The sequence below is a fragment of the Gnatocerus cornutus genome, chromosome 5 (genome assembly GCF_029298725.1).
Source record: "Gnatocerus cornutus isolate USDA-ARS CGAHR chromosome 5, icGnaCorn1.1, whole genome shotgun sequence".
NCBI lineage: Eukaryota > Metazoa > Arthropoda > Insecta > Coleoptera > Tenebrionidae > Gnatocerus > Gnatocerus cornutus.
Genome location: NC_142237.1, coordinates 12189476 through 12204525, shown reverse-complemented (window position 1 = coordinate 12204525; position 15050 = coordinate 12189476). Strand labels below are relative to the sequence as shown.

Sequence of the window (15050 nt, the reverse complement as noted above, 5' to 3'; positions counted from 1 at the left end):
TTAAAAATTCTCCCGGTTTTGGATTCAGCGTAAAATGAGTCCTAACAACACAACTTTCTTTCAGAAATAAGCGAGAAATCGACTAAAATAGGTTTGCATCAGTTTTATCTTGTTTTTTTAGAAAAAAAATGTAGGCGTCAAGTAAAAAATAATTTCAACACAGGAAAACGACAAGACAGGTAAAAAAACGCGAAATTCCACCAAAATCTTTATTGCTAAATTTGTAGTACAAAGTGATTTGGTTCCAGTAAATAAATAAAGCTTGTGCACGGCACACATTCTGATATTGTAAATATGTATAATAAATACCTACTCTTTAAATCTAATAAAAAAATAGTCTATACACTTAAAATATTTAGATATGTAACAATTTGTAAAGGATTTGGATTAACATTGAAGACCAGCGAGAAGAATACAATGTTGAAATCGCAAGTAAGCGCAAAATCACAGTCGCAAACAGTTAAAGTTACTCTTGACTTACTTAATACTAAAGTTAAGCTCTTAATAAAACATCACAAATTTAATTAAGACTACAATGAAATCGTCAAATATTTTTTGTATTCAGTACAAACCTATTTACCTATTAGTCTTGATTCATATCACGGAAAAATCACTTTTAAGTTCAATTCATCTAAGTGCTTTATAACAAAGTCCTTTACTTTCAAGTGAATAATGATCAGGTAACTGAAACAAAAAACACTGACAATATCACCTACCTCTTATTCTTCTACACTTTCACTTACTGGCGCTCCAATTCTCGACAAATAACGATTACGAATCTCGAAATCAGAACTCGGTTGTAATCCTTCAGTGCTTGTAGCGGTTCCAGACGCGAGGAGTTTCGCTCTTTCGTCGTCTTCGCTACTTCTAAACAAAGAAAGTTAAGTAAAAAATCGTAAAATCAAAGAACAGTGTTACCGGAGAGCTGTTTGATGAGAGCTTCGGCTTCCGGGAGTCATGTTAAGAACCCCACGCTGCCACATGTCAATACACCACAGGATAATGGTCGTGAGGAGCGCAACTGGAAATTTATTGTCATTCTAACTATGAAGTACTACTCAAGGTCGTACCTGTTAAACTACAGATGAAGAAGACTTCCAGCCACGTGTAACCGTAGTTCTCTACGATGTGCCCGGCGATGATGGTAAATACTGCTAGACCCAAGTTTTGGACAGCCTGGCAACTACACGGCGTTGAAAAAATTGTGTTGGCAACACTGAAATACTTACACTCCGTACGCTGTGCCTAGTTGGTACTCTGGAATTATTAGTGACACTAGAGGCCAGAGGCTGCTGGCTAAGCAGGCGTAAGAGAGTCCCATCAGCACCTTAAAAAACTGCTAAGACAGTGGAGGATTGTAATTGGGTCTTACCATTCCAAGATAAGGGTTAACAGAACTGAAGGCTAATAAGGAGTGCGAGCCGATGGTCGCTGAGATCGCGAGGATTATGAAAGAAATGTTTTTTCCTAGTTTGTCTATGAAAAGGCCCAGAATTGGAGAGGCCACTCCTGAGATTAAGTAAACGAGACTGTTGATGTTGTTCGCTTGTTGGTTGGTCATGTGGAACTTCTCTTTGAAGAAGTCTCTAAAAAGCATTATAAAATAAAAAATACAAAATTGAAAAAAATGTAAAATAAAATAAATTTCAAAAAATTCAAAATTCAAGCAAATCAAAATTAAAAAAATAAAAATTCAAAAATCAACACAAATTTAAAAAATTCAAAATTTACCAAATTTAAAATTAATAAATTTAAGTATCGGGTGATTCATTAAATTTCCATTCTAGGTAGGCCGTGTATTTTGGACGTGCGTTGACTTCTTGTTCGATAACTAGCAAATCTCGCAAATATTAAGTCAAAACTACTGTAATGGTGTTAGTTACGACATGAATTTTTTTCTCAAAGCCAACTGCGAATGGAAATTTAATGAATCACACAATATTAAAAAATTTAAAATTTAAAAAATTCAAAATTGAAAAATCAGCAAATTTAAAAACCGAAATTTTAAAAATTCAAAATTTACAGATTTAAAAATTATTAAATAACTAAATTTTAAAATTCAAAAATTTAAAAATACAAAAAATTTAAAAACGAATAAATTCAATAAATAAATTGAAATTTTTGAGATTTTTAAAATTCAAAAGTACTACAATGAAACGAGTTTTGAATTTCGCGGGTTTGTTTTATTGGTGATGAACAGTGAATTAATAGAATGCGAATTGTCACAGTTGGAAACAATAGTTCCTTAATTTTCTCCCGAAAGAACTGAAAGCCTGATTTACACAGGAGAATGGACTGGAGTTTTTAGGTTGGTAGCACCGCAATTACATTAAACAATTGAAGATTAATTCAAATGCAAATGTCAAAATTTCGTGTTTTTGTACATTTTTGCTCTTATTATTTTCGAAGGTCATTGGTGTCCACAACGGCACATGAATGGACATTTATGCAGTGGTGCCACCTAGCAAAATCAAACCAACTAGACTTTCAAAAAGCGCAGAACAGTAACTTTTTCCGATCTAGTCACATTCACTTTTCAAGGTTGCTCGCATTGTAATAAAATATAAAACATCTAAATATTATTAATTGCTTTTCGATTGCAATGTTTTCCGCATTTCTTTATTTCATTTCAGAACGTCTAAACGAGCGGTTTATTAAAACTGCAAATAAAAGAACTGCACATTGCTGTGACAATTAAATTTTCAGGAAAATTAGCATTTTTACATTGGCTGCTTTGACAAATTTTGGCGTTTGTTTCAATTGTTTGAAAATTGTGAAAAATCATTCTTTCTGTTGTTAAAAGCTGAAATGTAAGTAAATTGTAGCCTCAAATTAATTTGATTTAAATTTTCAAAATCCGTAAGTTCTGTTTTCGAAGCCTAGTCCACTAAATGCCGTTTTCCGGCCTAACTAATTTGTTTTTTTAGCTTCTACTTACTTCCCAAGTCCGATAAAAGGAAAAATTGCGATGTAATAAGCCACACAAATGACAGTAATCAACCAGAACGTGGGCTTAAATTCGAACACATCCGTTAATCGCACCACTTCCGTACTTTCGGTTTCGTGTCGTCTTAAAATAGTCTCGGCTCGTTTGTCCATGAGCCCCAAAACGAGAGCACAGAACATGGAAAACAAACACGTCGTCGTGGCTGCGAAGAGAACAATTCCCAATCCTTCAGCCCCTTTGTAATCTTTGGTGATCCACTCATAGACCGACTCCATCACCAAGAAGTTCACAGTGCTACCAACTCTTGCAAAACTCAGCTGTAGCCCGAAAACCATGTTGAGTTCTTTGCCTTTGAACCAGAGCACAGCGTAGTTGTTTTGGGCCACGGCGAGCGACTCTGCCCCAATTCTAAAAAACAACAGTCAGTGTGACTTGGTGAGGGCGGTTTGATAAGCACCCAAAAATGAAGCGGCCGAGGATCATAATCCAAAAAACGTTGAAGAAGACGCCTCCGGCAAAAAAGACTTGTCCTACTAAAGTTAGTCCCATGTAAATGTTGGTGCCAAGACGGATCCCAAACACGCGGTCAATCAAAAATCCTCCGACGAAACAAAACACGACGTTGGGCCAAGAGTACATGGAATACAACAACGTGTACTCAGTGGTTGTTATGTTCAGATCCCGCTTGATGTGATCCGCCAAAGCCGCAGGGTTGTCATAGCAGAAATACGAACCTAAACAAAAATGTTATTAAACACAGATAACTCGGAAGTGTGTTAAATTATATCAGTCTGGCGGGCAAAGGTCGAGGGAGCACTAACAAAGGAACAAAACTGGGGCATTCTTCCAATTTGACAATCAGCTGATTGCGCCCTAACCTAAAAACCAACTTACCAAAACCGAGAAAACACATGAAAATGAGGGCGACAAAGCGGTGGAGTTTCCCCCGAGGGTCGCAGCAACTGAACGCACATCCTGAAGACATGTCTTCGGTTGTAGAGGAATCTGTTGTGTTCTCCACTTCTTGGATGTTCGGTCCGCCCTCCATTCTTCAGGTGGTTTTACGAGATGAGGGTGAATTGTTTGTTGGTCGAAATTAGTTTGTCATTGTTCGGTGCGATGCGTCGCCCCGAAATAAACATCTGTTGTGGTTCGATTCACTGTCAACACTGACCTCCTGTCACTAGTGTCAGTGTGACAGATAACAAAGAGCGTCATCGGGGATTTAGATAATGCGTGCGTTATCAAAAACAACATTAGATGATAGCTTTGGTCGGAGAGTTGCGGTTAAATTGTTTTGGAACAATGATTAAACACGTTTTTACAGATTTTAGAAAAATGGGGGATTTCGTTTTTTACGGTTGGTACGATTGGTTGAGATGGACAACTATGCGAGGCGCGATTTTTGAATGTACTAATTAAAACGACTTTAATTAACAAGAAATTCCTAATCCAGTGTCGTTCTTTTGCAATTTTAACAAAATGAAGAACGAAGGACAAATAAACCAATGATTTGAATACAAAAAGAGCGCCCACTTTTCACTTTTTTGTCTTTTCTTCTAGTTTCTCTGACAGGAATCCAAATTTGAATCCCCTTTTCCGACCCCTTTTTGCGTTGTTTAATCAATTTCCCCATAATTTCCCTTATCAACCATCGTTGCTAACAACCCTCTTGTCACAATCTGAAAGACCATGGCAAAAAAGGGCCAAGCCATCCAACTCCAGACTGAAGTTAATACCGATGAAGACTGGGAGAAACTCCTCCAACGCGACGGACTAATCAGTACCACCTCCACCCCTCTTTTCATCTTCACAGTTTCTTTGTTACAGTCGTGGACGTCTACTCCGAGTGGTGCGGTCCATGCTCCGGCATGACGGCAACTCTGAAGAAGCTAAAACTAGAAATCGGCGGAGACGTTCTTCAGCTAGCTGTTGTAAGTACCACTTCGTCAAACAAGTCTCTTTTATTTTACCTTCAGGCCAAAACCGACTCTATCACCGCTCTGGAGAGGTTCAGGAATAAGAGCGAACCGACGTGGATGTTCATTTCTGTAAGTCCCACCAAAAAAACGAATGCTGTCTAACGAATCTGTTCTTTAGAACGGTAAAATGGTGAACTTCATGTTTGGCGCCAACGCCCCCAAACTCACGCGTTTGATCACTGAAGAGCTCAAGAAAGAGAATGAGATTCGAGAAGGCCGCCGCGAGCGTGGAGTGTCCCAGGAGATCAGCGACCTAGCGGACGAAGAACGAGAAAGAGAAGAAGTTAAACAACGCGTTGAACAAGCTGCTCGTGAAAAAGAAGAAGCCAAAGCGGAGAAAGAACTGTTGGATCGAAGAACCGCCGAATGCCATAACATCTTAGACTCGTTGAAGCACTACGGGGTCATTTTGGTGTTTCCACACGCGCGGACTTCGTACCAAGAAGCGTTTGGAGACCTTCTGGGAGAAGCAGGCCTCAGCATCAATCAGACGGAAAAGGTGAGTGACCAAAACGCTTCTTTATTTAAAAGAGAGTCAGGTGAACTTGACGGAGCAAGTTCTGGAGGAGTTGTTTTACTTCGTGGAGATGCCGTTTTCAGAAGAGGCTCTTGAAGGACTCCTCAGCGATATTTGTATCATTCTACTATTAAAACCGTCACCTGGGAAAGAACTGGACGAACCAATCGACGATGTTGTTCTGAGCATCGTCTATGGAGCCACGAAGCATCCTCCGGGAAGTCCAGACAGTGTGGCTAAAATCCTCGCAAAACTCCCCATAAAACCCGAAGAAGAAGAAGAAGAAGAAGAAGAGCACCACCAACCTCACGATAACGTCGCGATTTGGGCTCCTGAAGACGAACTTACCAGAGCTACAGCTTTGCGGTTGTTCTTCCAAAAGTTAACTCGCTTGCACCTCATTGCTCCTCCTGAACCCATTCCTCCACACTACGCAGTGGTGTTTGAGTCCGGCCGAAGACACGCTGTGCTTGAGTTGATGGACAAGTACCCCAGTGAAATTCTTCGGTATGGTTTCTTTACCAGCGAAATCCCTGCAGAAGCTAAACTTGTCGCCAAATCAGTGCAGAAGTTTGAGAAGTCTCCTGATAGAGCGCCGTAAGTCCAAAGAGTCTCTTAACAAACTCAATTGTTTTTAACAGCGGGCACAAGATGGTGGTGGAGTTGGCGAAGAGAAAGAGTGAGTGTGTGCTGGCGTTTGCGCAGTTGCAGCCTTTGTATATGAGCCCCAACGCCAAAGAAGGGAAAAAGGAGTGTCTGATTTTCTTTCCTGAGGATTACGACGAGGAGGTGGTAGAGGAGGAAGAAGAAGAAGAGGAACTTCCAGTGACTGAAGACGCAGAAACGAAAGAAAATGAAGGGGAAGAGAGTCCGGTGGAGGTTGAAGAAGGAGGCGAAGGAGCACCTGCAGAGCCTGGTGAGGAAGTTCCTCCAGGTGAAGTTATGGAAGAAGCTCCTCCAACTGAAGCTAGCGAAGAAGCGCCCCCAGCAGGAGGAGGTGAGGAGCCTCCTTCAGTAGAAGGTAGTGAATCGCCCACTGAAACCCCAGTAGATGTGCTACCAGAAGGAGTGGAGTTTGTGAGCGCCCCTGAGGCGCCCGCACAGTAACATGTTAATTTCGTTCATTAAAGAGTTTCTTGTTGAAATTAACACGTCGTTTTACTTCCACAGCAGGTGTATTTGAGCGACTTGGTTCTTGAAGAAATCCTCTACTTCTCCGACGAGTGTGAAGACGACTACAAACGAGAAGAACTCGTGAGTAAACCATCGATTACCCTCCTCATGAAGAGGACTTCCGAGAACTTGCCCAACACAATCGACGACGTGGTCGCGCAGATGGTTTATGGTAACTGCCGGAAACCTCCGGGGGACTCCAAGTCACCCTACCAGAAGCTTTTTCTTAGGAAGGAAGACATAGAAGTTCCAGGGGTTTGGACACCGCCCAATTCCTCCTGCAAGGCGATGGCGCTAAAATGGTTCTTTCCGACCCTTGCAAATCCTTTCAAACTACCGGAGGAAGAACGCGTTCCTCCTCATCTCGTTATTGGTTACGACGCCTTCAAATACAAAGAAGTGATGGAGCTGTCGACGCATTTTCCAGAGGCTGTTATGAAGTACGGATTCTTCACTGCAGACGTGCCTGGGAAGAGTGAGCTCATCACCAAAACCGTTGAAAAGTTCGAAAAGCGAACTGCTCCTCCGACATAGTAAGTTCTTTCTCATCTCTCTTACTAAACGACCTCTAACTTGTTGTTCTTCAGCGATGAGAAAATCGTCGTCCAGTTGGCGAAATCCGACGCCTGGTTAACTGAGTTCTGTGAGCTGGGGCCTTCTTACATGAGCTCGGACTCTGTTCAAGGAGCCGAAGACGCAAAGACGTTCTTCCCGGCTACTTACGACATTCCAGAGGATATCATCTTGGAAATTAAGAAGAAACCGAAGAAGAAAGCTCGTGGGAAATTCGTGGCGGTCGTGGAGGCACACGAAGAACAGATTTTGCAAGCGGATAAGGAAGCGTCCACTGAACCGGTCAATGAGAGTGAACAAACAGGGGATGAAAGTGGAGATGGTCAGGTGTCAAGTGAGGATAAAGGGGGAGAAAACGAGGGCGAAGAAGAGGAAGGCGATGGAGAAGGGGACGAAGACGGGGAGGAAGTGGAGGAAATTGATAAAGCGACGTCTCCGATGGCGGAAGAGAAGGAAGAAGTGGAGGTTAAAGAATAGAATAAGTTTGATTTTGTATTAATTAATTGATTAATTTATTTATTTATTTAAAGTAGGATAAACACAGCTGGACCAGCAAAAAAATAGATTTTTTGCAACATCTGATGTTCTATATTTTGCGATTTAGATAGCATATTTTCATAGAGAATTTTTTAACTAATAAATAAAGAATCCCACATTTTCGCTTTATTTCTTCCTTTTTCTACTTCATCCTTAAAATAACACAACTTTACCCCGAGATAAAATTTGCCATTATCGACGCCTATGGCCTATGTTTGCTGATATTGATTTTGACGAATTAACATGCGCATAGAAAAAGAGTTGCCGGCATAGGCGTCGCAAGTGGAAATTTTATCTTCGGCTAAAGTTGCAATCCATTTACTATGATTGGCATTAAAGTTATAATTATAACATTTGATTGCACTTTTAACTGCTGATTTGTTTATTTCATTATTAAAAGTGGTAAAACTGTTAATAAAATATCAATCTGTGTTAATTGTTTAAGCTCCACTAGACTCGACGCCACTGTCGCAGACAAAAGCTGATTTGTGCGCCTGCGCATTACGAAACTATTTTTTAGGTAAAAAAACGCGAGAAAAAACGATGGCGCTATCGGTTTCCAAATATTTCTAATAATTTCCGAGATACTGAGCACAAATGATTTCGAACCTTCAAAAATTTGGCTTTCTAGCGATAACCAAAAAATTCAAACCCTCATAGCTAAGTTATTCGTTGACGTACCTACACTAAAAATTCGCCCGGTTTTAAATTCTGCGTAAAGTTTTGTGTAAAATGAGTTTAACTTGTTAACTTGAGATTACTCCACAAATAAAAGAGATATTGACCAAAATCTCTTTTCAAGAGGTCCTTTTCGGGTGACTTTCAATAAATTGTTTCAAAACGAAAACAGCAGCTCAAAATCTAACACTTCAACAAACGCAAAGTCCCGAAAAACCAACGCGAAAGTCCCAACATGCACTTGTCTAGAACCTACATGTCAATTCAAACCCAAAACAGCACTATTTCGCTATACATTGACAAACACGTACATCTCCGTCGGCTCGCAGCACTAAACTGATTCAAACAAAGAAACAAAGAACCAATTAAGGAGGTAATTAGACAAAAAATTGTCTTTCGCGTTCATTAGTCGGCGGCATCCAACAATCAGCGTGGACTTCAGAAGTCGATTCCTCATTGGTTGGCTCTCATTGGAGCATTTTCTGTGACTTCGTACGATTGGACACGATTTCAAAAATTGCTCTTTTGTAAAAATGACGTTTGATTGTTTATTATTATTATGACGCATAAAACAAACAAATGCAAAACAAGCATCGTTTTGTTTTATTTTGTGTTTGCTTTTCGCGATTTTGTACCAAGAAATTTGTTATCATTCGCAAACATCGGATTTTGCTCTTAATAAAATTGACAGACGTTTGATTTTTATTGATTGAGTTGTGTTATCTTCAGAGACCGGATTTGTTTACCTTAAAAGGGTGTTAAGGGTGAACGAATAAAATCAGTAGCGCCTATAACACACCCTGTATTTATTTCAAATTTGTGTCTTCAAAAATCGCATTTTCTTCTTCCTGTTACAATTCTTTATGAAAGATTATCTGATGAACCCCTCATTTCTTATTTACTGGAGATTAGATAGCAAAGTACCGCGATACTAAGCTACCACGAATGGAAAAACACACCAAATACCACCATGTTCCATGGACGCGACCTCACCAAAGCACCAAACCCGAAACGAAGAGCCAATTTCCTCTCCCAAACAACATTTTTGTAAGTAATTTCGCTCGTGCAAACACTTCTAATATCCAACAGTTTCACTTTCAACCTGTTTCGAAAAGGCTTCAAAGGCGACATCCAAGAAACCGACATCTACGAAGTGTTACCAAAACTGAAAGCCTCCACAGTGGGCGACCAACTCGAGGAGAAATGGCGCAAAGAAACGACGACGAAGACCAACCCCTCCATCTACCGCCTCCTCTGGAGTTGTTACGGAAAGTACTACTTCCTGTTGGGTGTCCTCCAACTGGTGGTGAAGATAACCAGCATGTAAGTACTTAAGAGTGTTAACACTAATCTAAGTACGATTTTCGCAGACTTGTCCTTCCCCGCGCCCAAGGAAAACTCGTTTCCTACTTTTCCCGCAATAGCGAGGTTAGCAAATCCGACGCGATTTTCTACGGCTCCACCGTCATTTCCTTTAACATTTTCCTCTGCATGTTCGCCCACAACTACCGGTTTTTAGTAACCGAGCTGGGGATTAAGATGAAGACGGCGTTCTGCTCGCTCATCTACCGGAAGGCGCTAAAGATGTCGCCAACTTCCTTATCCCAGAACGGAGTTGGTAAAATCGTGACGCTCATCTCCAAAGATGTGGTCAGTTTTGAGAACATCATCATCTTTCTCAACGATATTTGGATCAGTGCGATCATCTTCGTGGTGGCGGGCACCCTCATGTATCTTAAGATTGGCGTGGCGTCACTGTTCGGACTACTGCTGTTGCTGCTGGTCGTACCACTTCAAGGTAAGTCCGCTGAAGATCTTGTTAAAGTCACGTCGCTGATTTTTAGTATATTTGGGCAAACTCACCGCGACTTTGAGGGTTAAGGCTGCGGCCGCCACCGACGCGCGCCTCCAGTTGAGTCAAGAAGCCCTCTCCACTATTAAACTGGTGAAAATGCAGACTCTGGAGCGCCACGTCACGGAGAAGATCATCATAGCGCGGAAACTCGAGGTGCGGCGTCTGCGGATGATTTACTTCGCCAAAGCCGCGTTTATTGAAATAGGCGCGTTTGTCATCAAGTTTATTTTGTATATCCTGGTGCTGGGTTACACCCAACTGGGGAACATTCTCACGGCGGAAACGGTCTCTTTCTTATACGAGTGTCTGCGGGCTTTACACTCGCCAATCACCATTTCGATTCCTCTGGGAATTCTAAGATCCGCGGAACTTGCTGCGTCAGTTGAACGAATCAGTGCGTTGTTGACCGCCGAGGAAGAAACCAAGAGAGTAGTCGACTCCTCCCCACCGGTGGTCGAACTAGAGGGTGCCATGATCTCAATCCACGGTCTGGTCATCGACAACATCAACATCGAATTCAATGGACTGAGCTTTATCACAGGAAGAGTTGGCAGTGGTAAAACCTCCCTTCTCAAAGCCATTCTAACGAGTTCTGTGAGTCGCGGCGGCATCAAAGTCAGCGGGAGTGTTTCGTACGCGGCGGAGGAGCCCTGGCTGTTTCCGTCCTCCATCAAACAGAACGTTGTTTTCGGACAAGAACTCGATGAAGCGCGCTACCAAGAAGTGATGAGAGTTTGCGCTCTGGATGCGGATTGCCGCGCGTTCAACCATGGAGATGACACCATCGTTGACGACGGAGGACGGAATCTCAGTCGAGGCCAACAAGTGAGGATTAACTTAGCAAGAGCTGTGTATTCAAACAGTGATGTTTACTTGTTGGACGACTTTTTACCGGCCCTCGATGTCCACGTGCAGGAGTTCGTTTTCACGGAGTGCATCAAGAAGTTTCTCAAAGACAAGATTGTGGTGATGGTGGCAAAGAATCGACGGTTTCTTGGGAGGGGAGACAACGTCTTCGTGATCGATAGTGGGAGTGTTAAACGCGCGGATCCGTTGGAGTTTAGTGAGGACGCCACCAGTTTTTCCGAAGAAGTAGTTGACGATGTCAACAGTGGAGGTGTTGACAGCTCGAAGGAAACGACGTTGGGATGCGCGTCGTACCTGAATATTTACCACGAAGAACCGCAGAAGGGAAAAGTGAATATGGGAGTCTACGCAAAGTACGTTAGATTCGGAGGAGGTTTCTTGGTGTTGGTTTGGATTCTTGGGATGTACGCTGTGACGCAGATAGGGCTGGGATACTCGGACGACGCAATCAGGCGATGGTAAATCAAATTTTTGATTCTTTATTTCTTTTGAGATGTTAAATTCTGTCTTATCCGCTCTCAAAACAAAAGTTATTAAGGTTGGCGAAAACAAAACACCCTAGCCGTGACAGTTAGCTAGAGTGGTAACTAAATGCGCACGTGACGTTTCTAACTTCAAAAGTTCAATTTCCGAGTTTTTCAATACGGCGGAGTTTTACTTTGTGCAAGAAAAATAAAAGTATACAGTCCGCATCTTAAAATCTGTATAACATAGTTTCCGAGATATTTAGCTGTAAAAATTGAAAATTAGGAAAAATGAAATCAACTAATCGAAACTTTGATCGGCCATTTGGAATCTGCGGAAAATTCTGCGTAAAATGATGTATAATAACGCAAATTTACTCCAAAAAATAAGCGAGACATCGATATCAGAAGTTTGGCATAGTTTTTGTCATAATTTTTGCGAAAAATTGCAACTTTCGACTTTTCGAAATTATAAGAAGAAATTATAACGTAAAATGAGCCGAGAAAAACGATGGGGCAAACCGCATCTCAATATCTCTAGCCGTGACAGTTAAATGGACGTTTTTAATTTTAAAAGTTTAGTTTCAGAGTTTATATACGGTGGAGTTTTACTTTGTACAAGAAAAACGAAAGAATTCAGTCGGTTTAGGTAGCAATTGCGCACTTTGACAGCGAATTCGTTTTTTTCCTTTGGTAATTTTAAGATCGCAAGGTTGGCATCACTGTTCCCCTAGAATGTGACATTTGGGAACGAAATCCGAGTGGATAGAACCCAAAAAATTATAATATCTTTGATAGGACCGTATCTCCGCTAATGATGTCACATCCTCGCGTTCTAGAAGCTTCTAGAAGATTTTCAGCGCGCCATATTTCAATTTCGCGAGTCTTCCTTACAGAATATAGAAAAAATCGTCATTTAGTTTCAAATTTAGGGGATTTTTTGCCGAATTTTGACAATTTCATGCACATTTCTGCATCCTTCGAACTCGAATTTTTTAAAATCCTAACAGATTTTCTTTTAAAACGTGTTGCAGGATCAACACTCAAGAGAAACTCTCCGAGTTGAACCCTACGAACACCACCGACTACGCCAAATTCTTGCAAAAAGACAAAAGCGCCCTTAACTTCTACACCTTAGCAATCATATTCTCCATCATCTTCCTCATAATGCGCACCTACATCCATTTCAACTTCGCCGCGAAAGCAGCTCTGCGTCTTCACAACTCGCTAGTGACCACAGTAATTAACGCAGTAATGGACTTCTTCGACGTTCGTTACTTTGGTAACATCCTCAACAGGTTCGCGAAAGACATCTGCGCGGTGGATGAAGACATACCGTTCAAAATCCACGAGTGTTTGAAGGTAAGTACTCGTAAACGGTCCACGATCGACAAATTAACTCTGTTTTAGTTCTTGTGTAGTGTGGTGAGCATCTTTATCCTGATCTTAACAGTGAAGATCTCTTTTATTATTCTGGTGGTGGTCATTGTAATCGTCTTGTTCCTCGTGAGGTGGATTTACATACCGACTGGGAGAAGTCTCCAGAGGTTGGACTCCGCAAGTAACTATGTTATTAATTTCGCCTCAACTTGTTCTGAAGACAAAACTCTGTTGCAGCTCGAAGTCCGGTAATTGGCCACCTCAACGCCACTCTGGAGGGCCTCTCCACCATCAGAGCCTTTGGAACCCAAGACATTTTAAAGAAAGAGTTCGACCGCCACCAAGACCTGTACTTTTCCACGCAATATATGCTCCAAAGCGCCTCCAGAGCCTTTGCGTACGTCCTGGACATGTTGAGTAATTTTTTCATCGCCGCCATCATCATCACGTTCCTCGCTTCAGACAAAGGTAAGGAAGACGAGTTGACCACGCGTTCAAAACACTGTTTTAGACACACAGGCTGCGAGTGTCGGCTTGGCGATAAGTCAAGCTCTTCGGCTTCCTGGGCTTCTGCAGTGGGGCATCCGCGAGTGGGCGGCGTTAGAAAGCAATATGACTGCCGTGGAAAGAGTGTTGGAGTTTTCCACCGCGAAGACTGAAGACAAGATTGGTGAAGAGTCGGAGAGGCTTTGTGGCGACATCACGTATAAGAACGTTGGGTTGAGTTATCGGAAGTCCAAAGGAGAGGTGTTGAGCAATGTTAACTTCACCATCAAGTCCGGGGAGAAGATTGGAGTTGTTGGAAGAACCGGAGCTGGGAAGTCGTCTTTAATATCGTTGCTATTCCGGTTTTACGACTACGAGGGGACGATAACCATCAACGGGGTGGACATCCAAACTCTGTCTCTCAACTTCTTGAGATCTAACATTACCGTCATCTCCCAAGACTTGACTCTTTTTAAGGGAACAATTCGTGGTAATATCGACCCCACTGGTGGTCGAACTGATGAAGAACTCTGGAACGTCATCAATAAAGTCAATTTAAAGTCTCTGATTCCAGAGTTGGACACTGAGGTGTCTGAAGGAGGCTCGAATTTTAGTTTGGGCCAAAAACAGTTGATTTGTTTGGTCCGCGCGCTTGTTAATAACAACAGAATTCTTGTTTTAGACGAAGCTACTGCTAACGTGGACGCGGAAACTGAAAATATCATTCAGGAAATGATTCGAGAGCAGTTTTCGAAGTGTACCATCATCACTGTTGCTCATAAACTCGAGAGTGTGATGGAGTTAGACAAAGTTATGGTGGTTGACCATGGGGGAGTTGTAGAGTTCGATCAACCAGAAGTGTTGATGGGTTTACAAGATGGCGTTTTTCGCAAGATGGTGGTTAAAGCTCGCTTACAGAAAGAAGATTAGGGCAGGTGGAGCTTTTTGTGTTTTATCCTACAAGTCTGTTCTTCTACTGATCTTTCTTATCAGTTAATAAATTTTGACAGTAAACTGCGTGTTTCAATTGCTTTTAAGTGGAGAAAATTTCCAGAATGCCCCTATAAGTTCGTTTTTGTCAATTTAAAAATTGAGCTGTGGAAAACAGTCTTTTAAAGTAGGGATAATGGCGGTTTTAATCCCCAATTCGCATTACTTTCACCCAATAAATTGATTCTTTTTATCGACGCCTCAATTACCTTGGAAATGCATCCAATAAACTACAATCTTAAGCGTTTCAGCCAATCAATGAAGCGTTGCGATGGAGTTGGTTGTTTAGGTGCGTTTATTGTAAAATGAGCCCATATAGATCAAATTTGCTCAACAAATAGTCGAAATTTCAAATCCGAAACTTTAATCGCTTACAACTCAGTTATTTTTGAGTAACGTACCGAGTCTTGCCTTTTTGGACTATGCGTGAGATTCTGGGTAAAATGAGCACCAATACGTTAAGATTGCTTCATAAATAAGCGAGATAGCGACCGAGTCTGAATTAGAAACTGAAAAATAAAATAAAATAAAATTTCAAATTCACTATCGAAGATCAATTTCTAAGCAAAAAAATTGCGAGAAAAGCGAATTCGAAAAGGAT

The 15050-nt window shown here is 41.5% G+C and overlaps 5 protein-coding genes across 7 annotated transcripts; 4 read left to right on the top strand and 1 right to left on the bottom strand.

Moving 5' to 3' along the window:
* Positions 1-195: 195 nt before the first annotated feature.
* LOC148174605 (lysosomal dipeptide transporter MFSD1-like) lies at positions 196-4292 on the bottom strand. Of its 2 annotated transcripts, none has more exons than XM_088035883.1 (9): positions 3842-4292; positions 3405-3681; positions 2939-3355; positions 1373-1586; positions 1230-1327; positions 1071-1183; positions 919-1021; positions 744-864; positions 196-684 (listed from the first exon to the last, which is right to left on the bottom strand). In XM_088035883.1, the coding sequence occupies exons 1-9, from the start codon at positions 3993-3995 to the stop codon at positions 628-630; spliced, it is 1554 nt and encodes a 517-aa protein (XP_087892009.1). In that variant the 5' UTR covers positions 3996-4292; the 3' UTR covers positions 196-627. The 2 variants fall into 2 exon arrangements, with proteins under 2 accessions (XP_087892009.1, XP_087892008.1); XM_088035882.1 differs by having other exon boundaries at positions 744-867; positions 3842-4290.
* Positions 4293-4550: 258 nt separating this feature from the next.
* On the top strand, positions 4551-7800 carry LOC148174602 (uncharacterized). The gene is made up of 7 exons (XM_088036886.1): positions 4551-4730; positions 4778-4881; positions 4927-4998; positions 5048-5428; positions 6617-7152; positions 7207-7657; positions 7726-7800. Exons 1-7 carry the CDS (start codon positions 4640-4642, stop codon positions 7798-7800), a joined length of 1710 nt encoding a protein of 569 aa, XP_087893012.1. The 5' UTR covers positions 4551-4639.
* Positions 5433-6072, top strand: LOC148174604 (uncharacterized; the record flags this gene model as incomplete). The annotated part of the gene is made up of 1 exon (XM_088035420.1): positions 5433-6072. A coding segment is annotated over one exon (615 nt), but the record flags the coding sequence as incomplete, so codon positions are not given.
* LOC148174603 (uncharacterized) lies at positions 6090-6691 on the top strand. Its single transcript, XM_088035885.1, has one exon. The coding sequence runs from the start codon at positions 6098-6100 to the stop codon at positions 6551-6553; it is 456 nt and encodes a 151-aa protein (XP_087892011.1). The 5' UTR covers positions 6090-6097; the 3' UTR covers positions 6554-6691.
* Positions 7801-9286: 1486 nt separating the features above from the next.
* On the top strand, positions 9287-14473 carry LOC148174601 (putative multidrug resistance-associated protein lethal(2)03659). Of its 2 annotated transcripts, none has more exons than XM_088037186.1 (8): positions 9287-9454; positions 9523-9730; positions 9778-10205; positions 10252-11587; positions 12628-12955; positions 13004-13154; positions 13211-13441; positions 13485-14473. In XM_088037186.1, exons 1-8 carry the CDS (start codon positions 9385-9387, stop codon positions 14387-14389), a joined length of 3657 nt encoding a protein of 1218 aa, XP_087893312.1. In that variant the 5' UTR covers positions 9287-9384; the 3' UTR covers positions 14390-14473. The 2 variants fall into 2 exon arrangements, with proteins under 2 accessions (XP_087893312.1, XP_087893311.1); XM_088037185.1 differs by having other exon boundaries at positions 9497-9730.
* Positions 14474-15050: the final 577 nt, after the last annotated feature.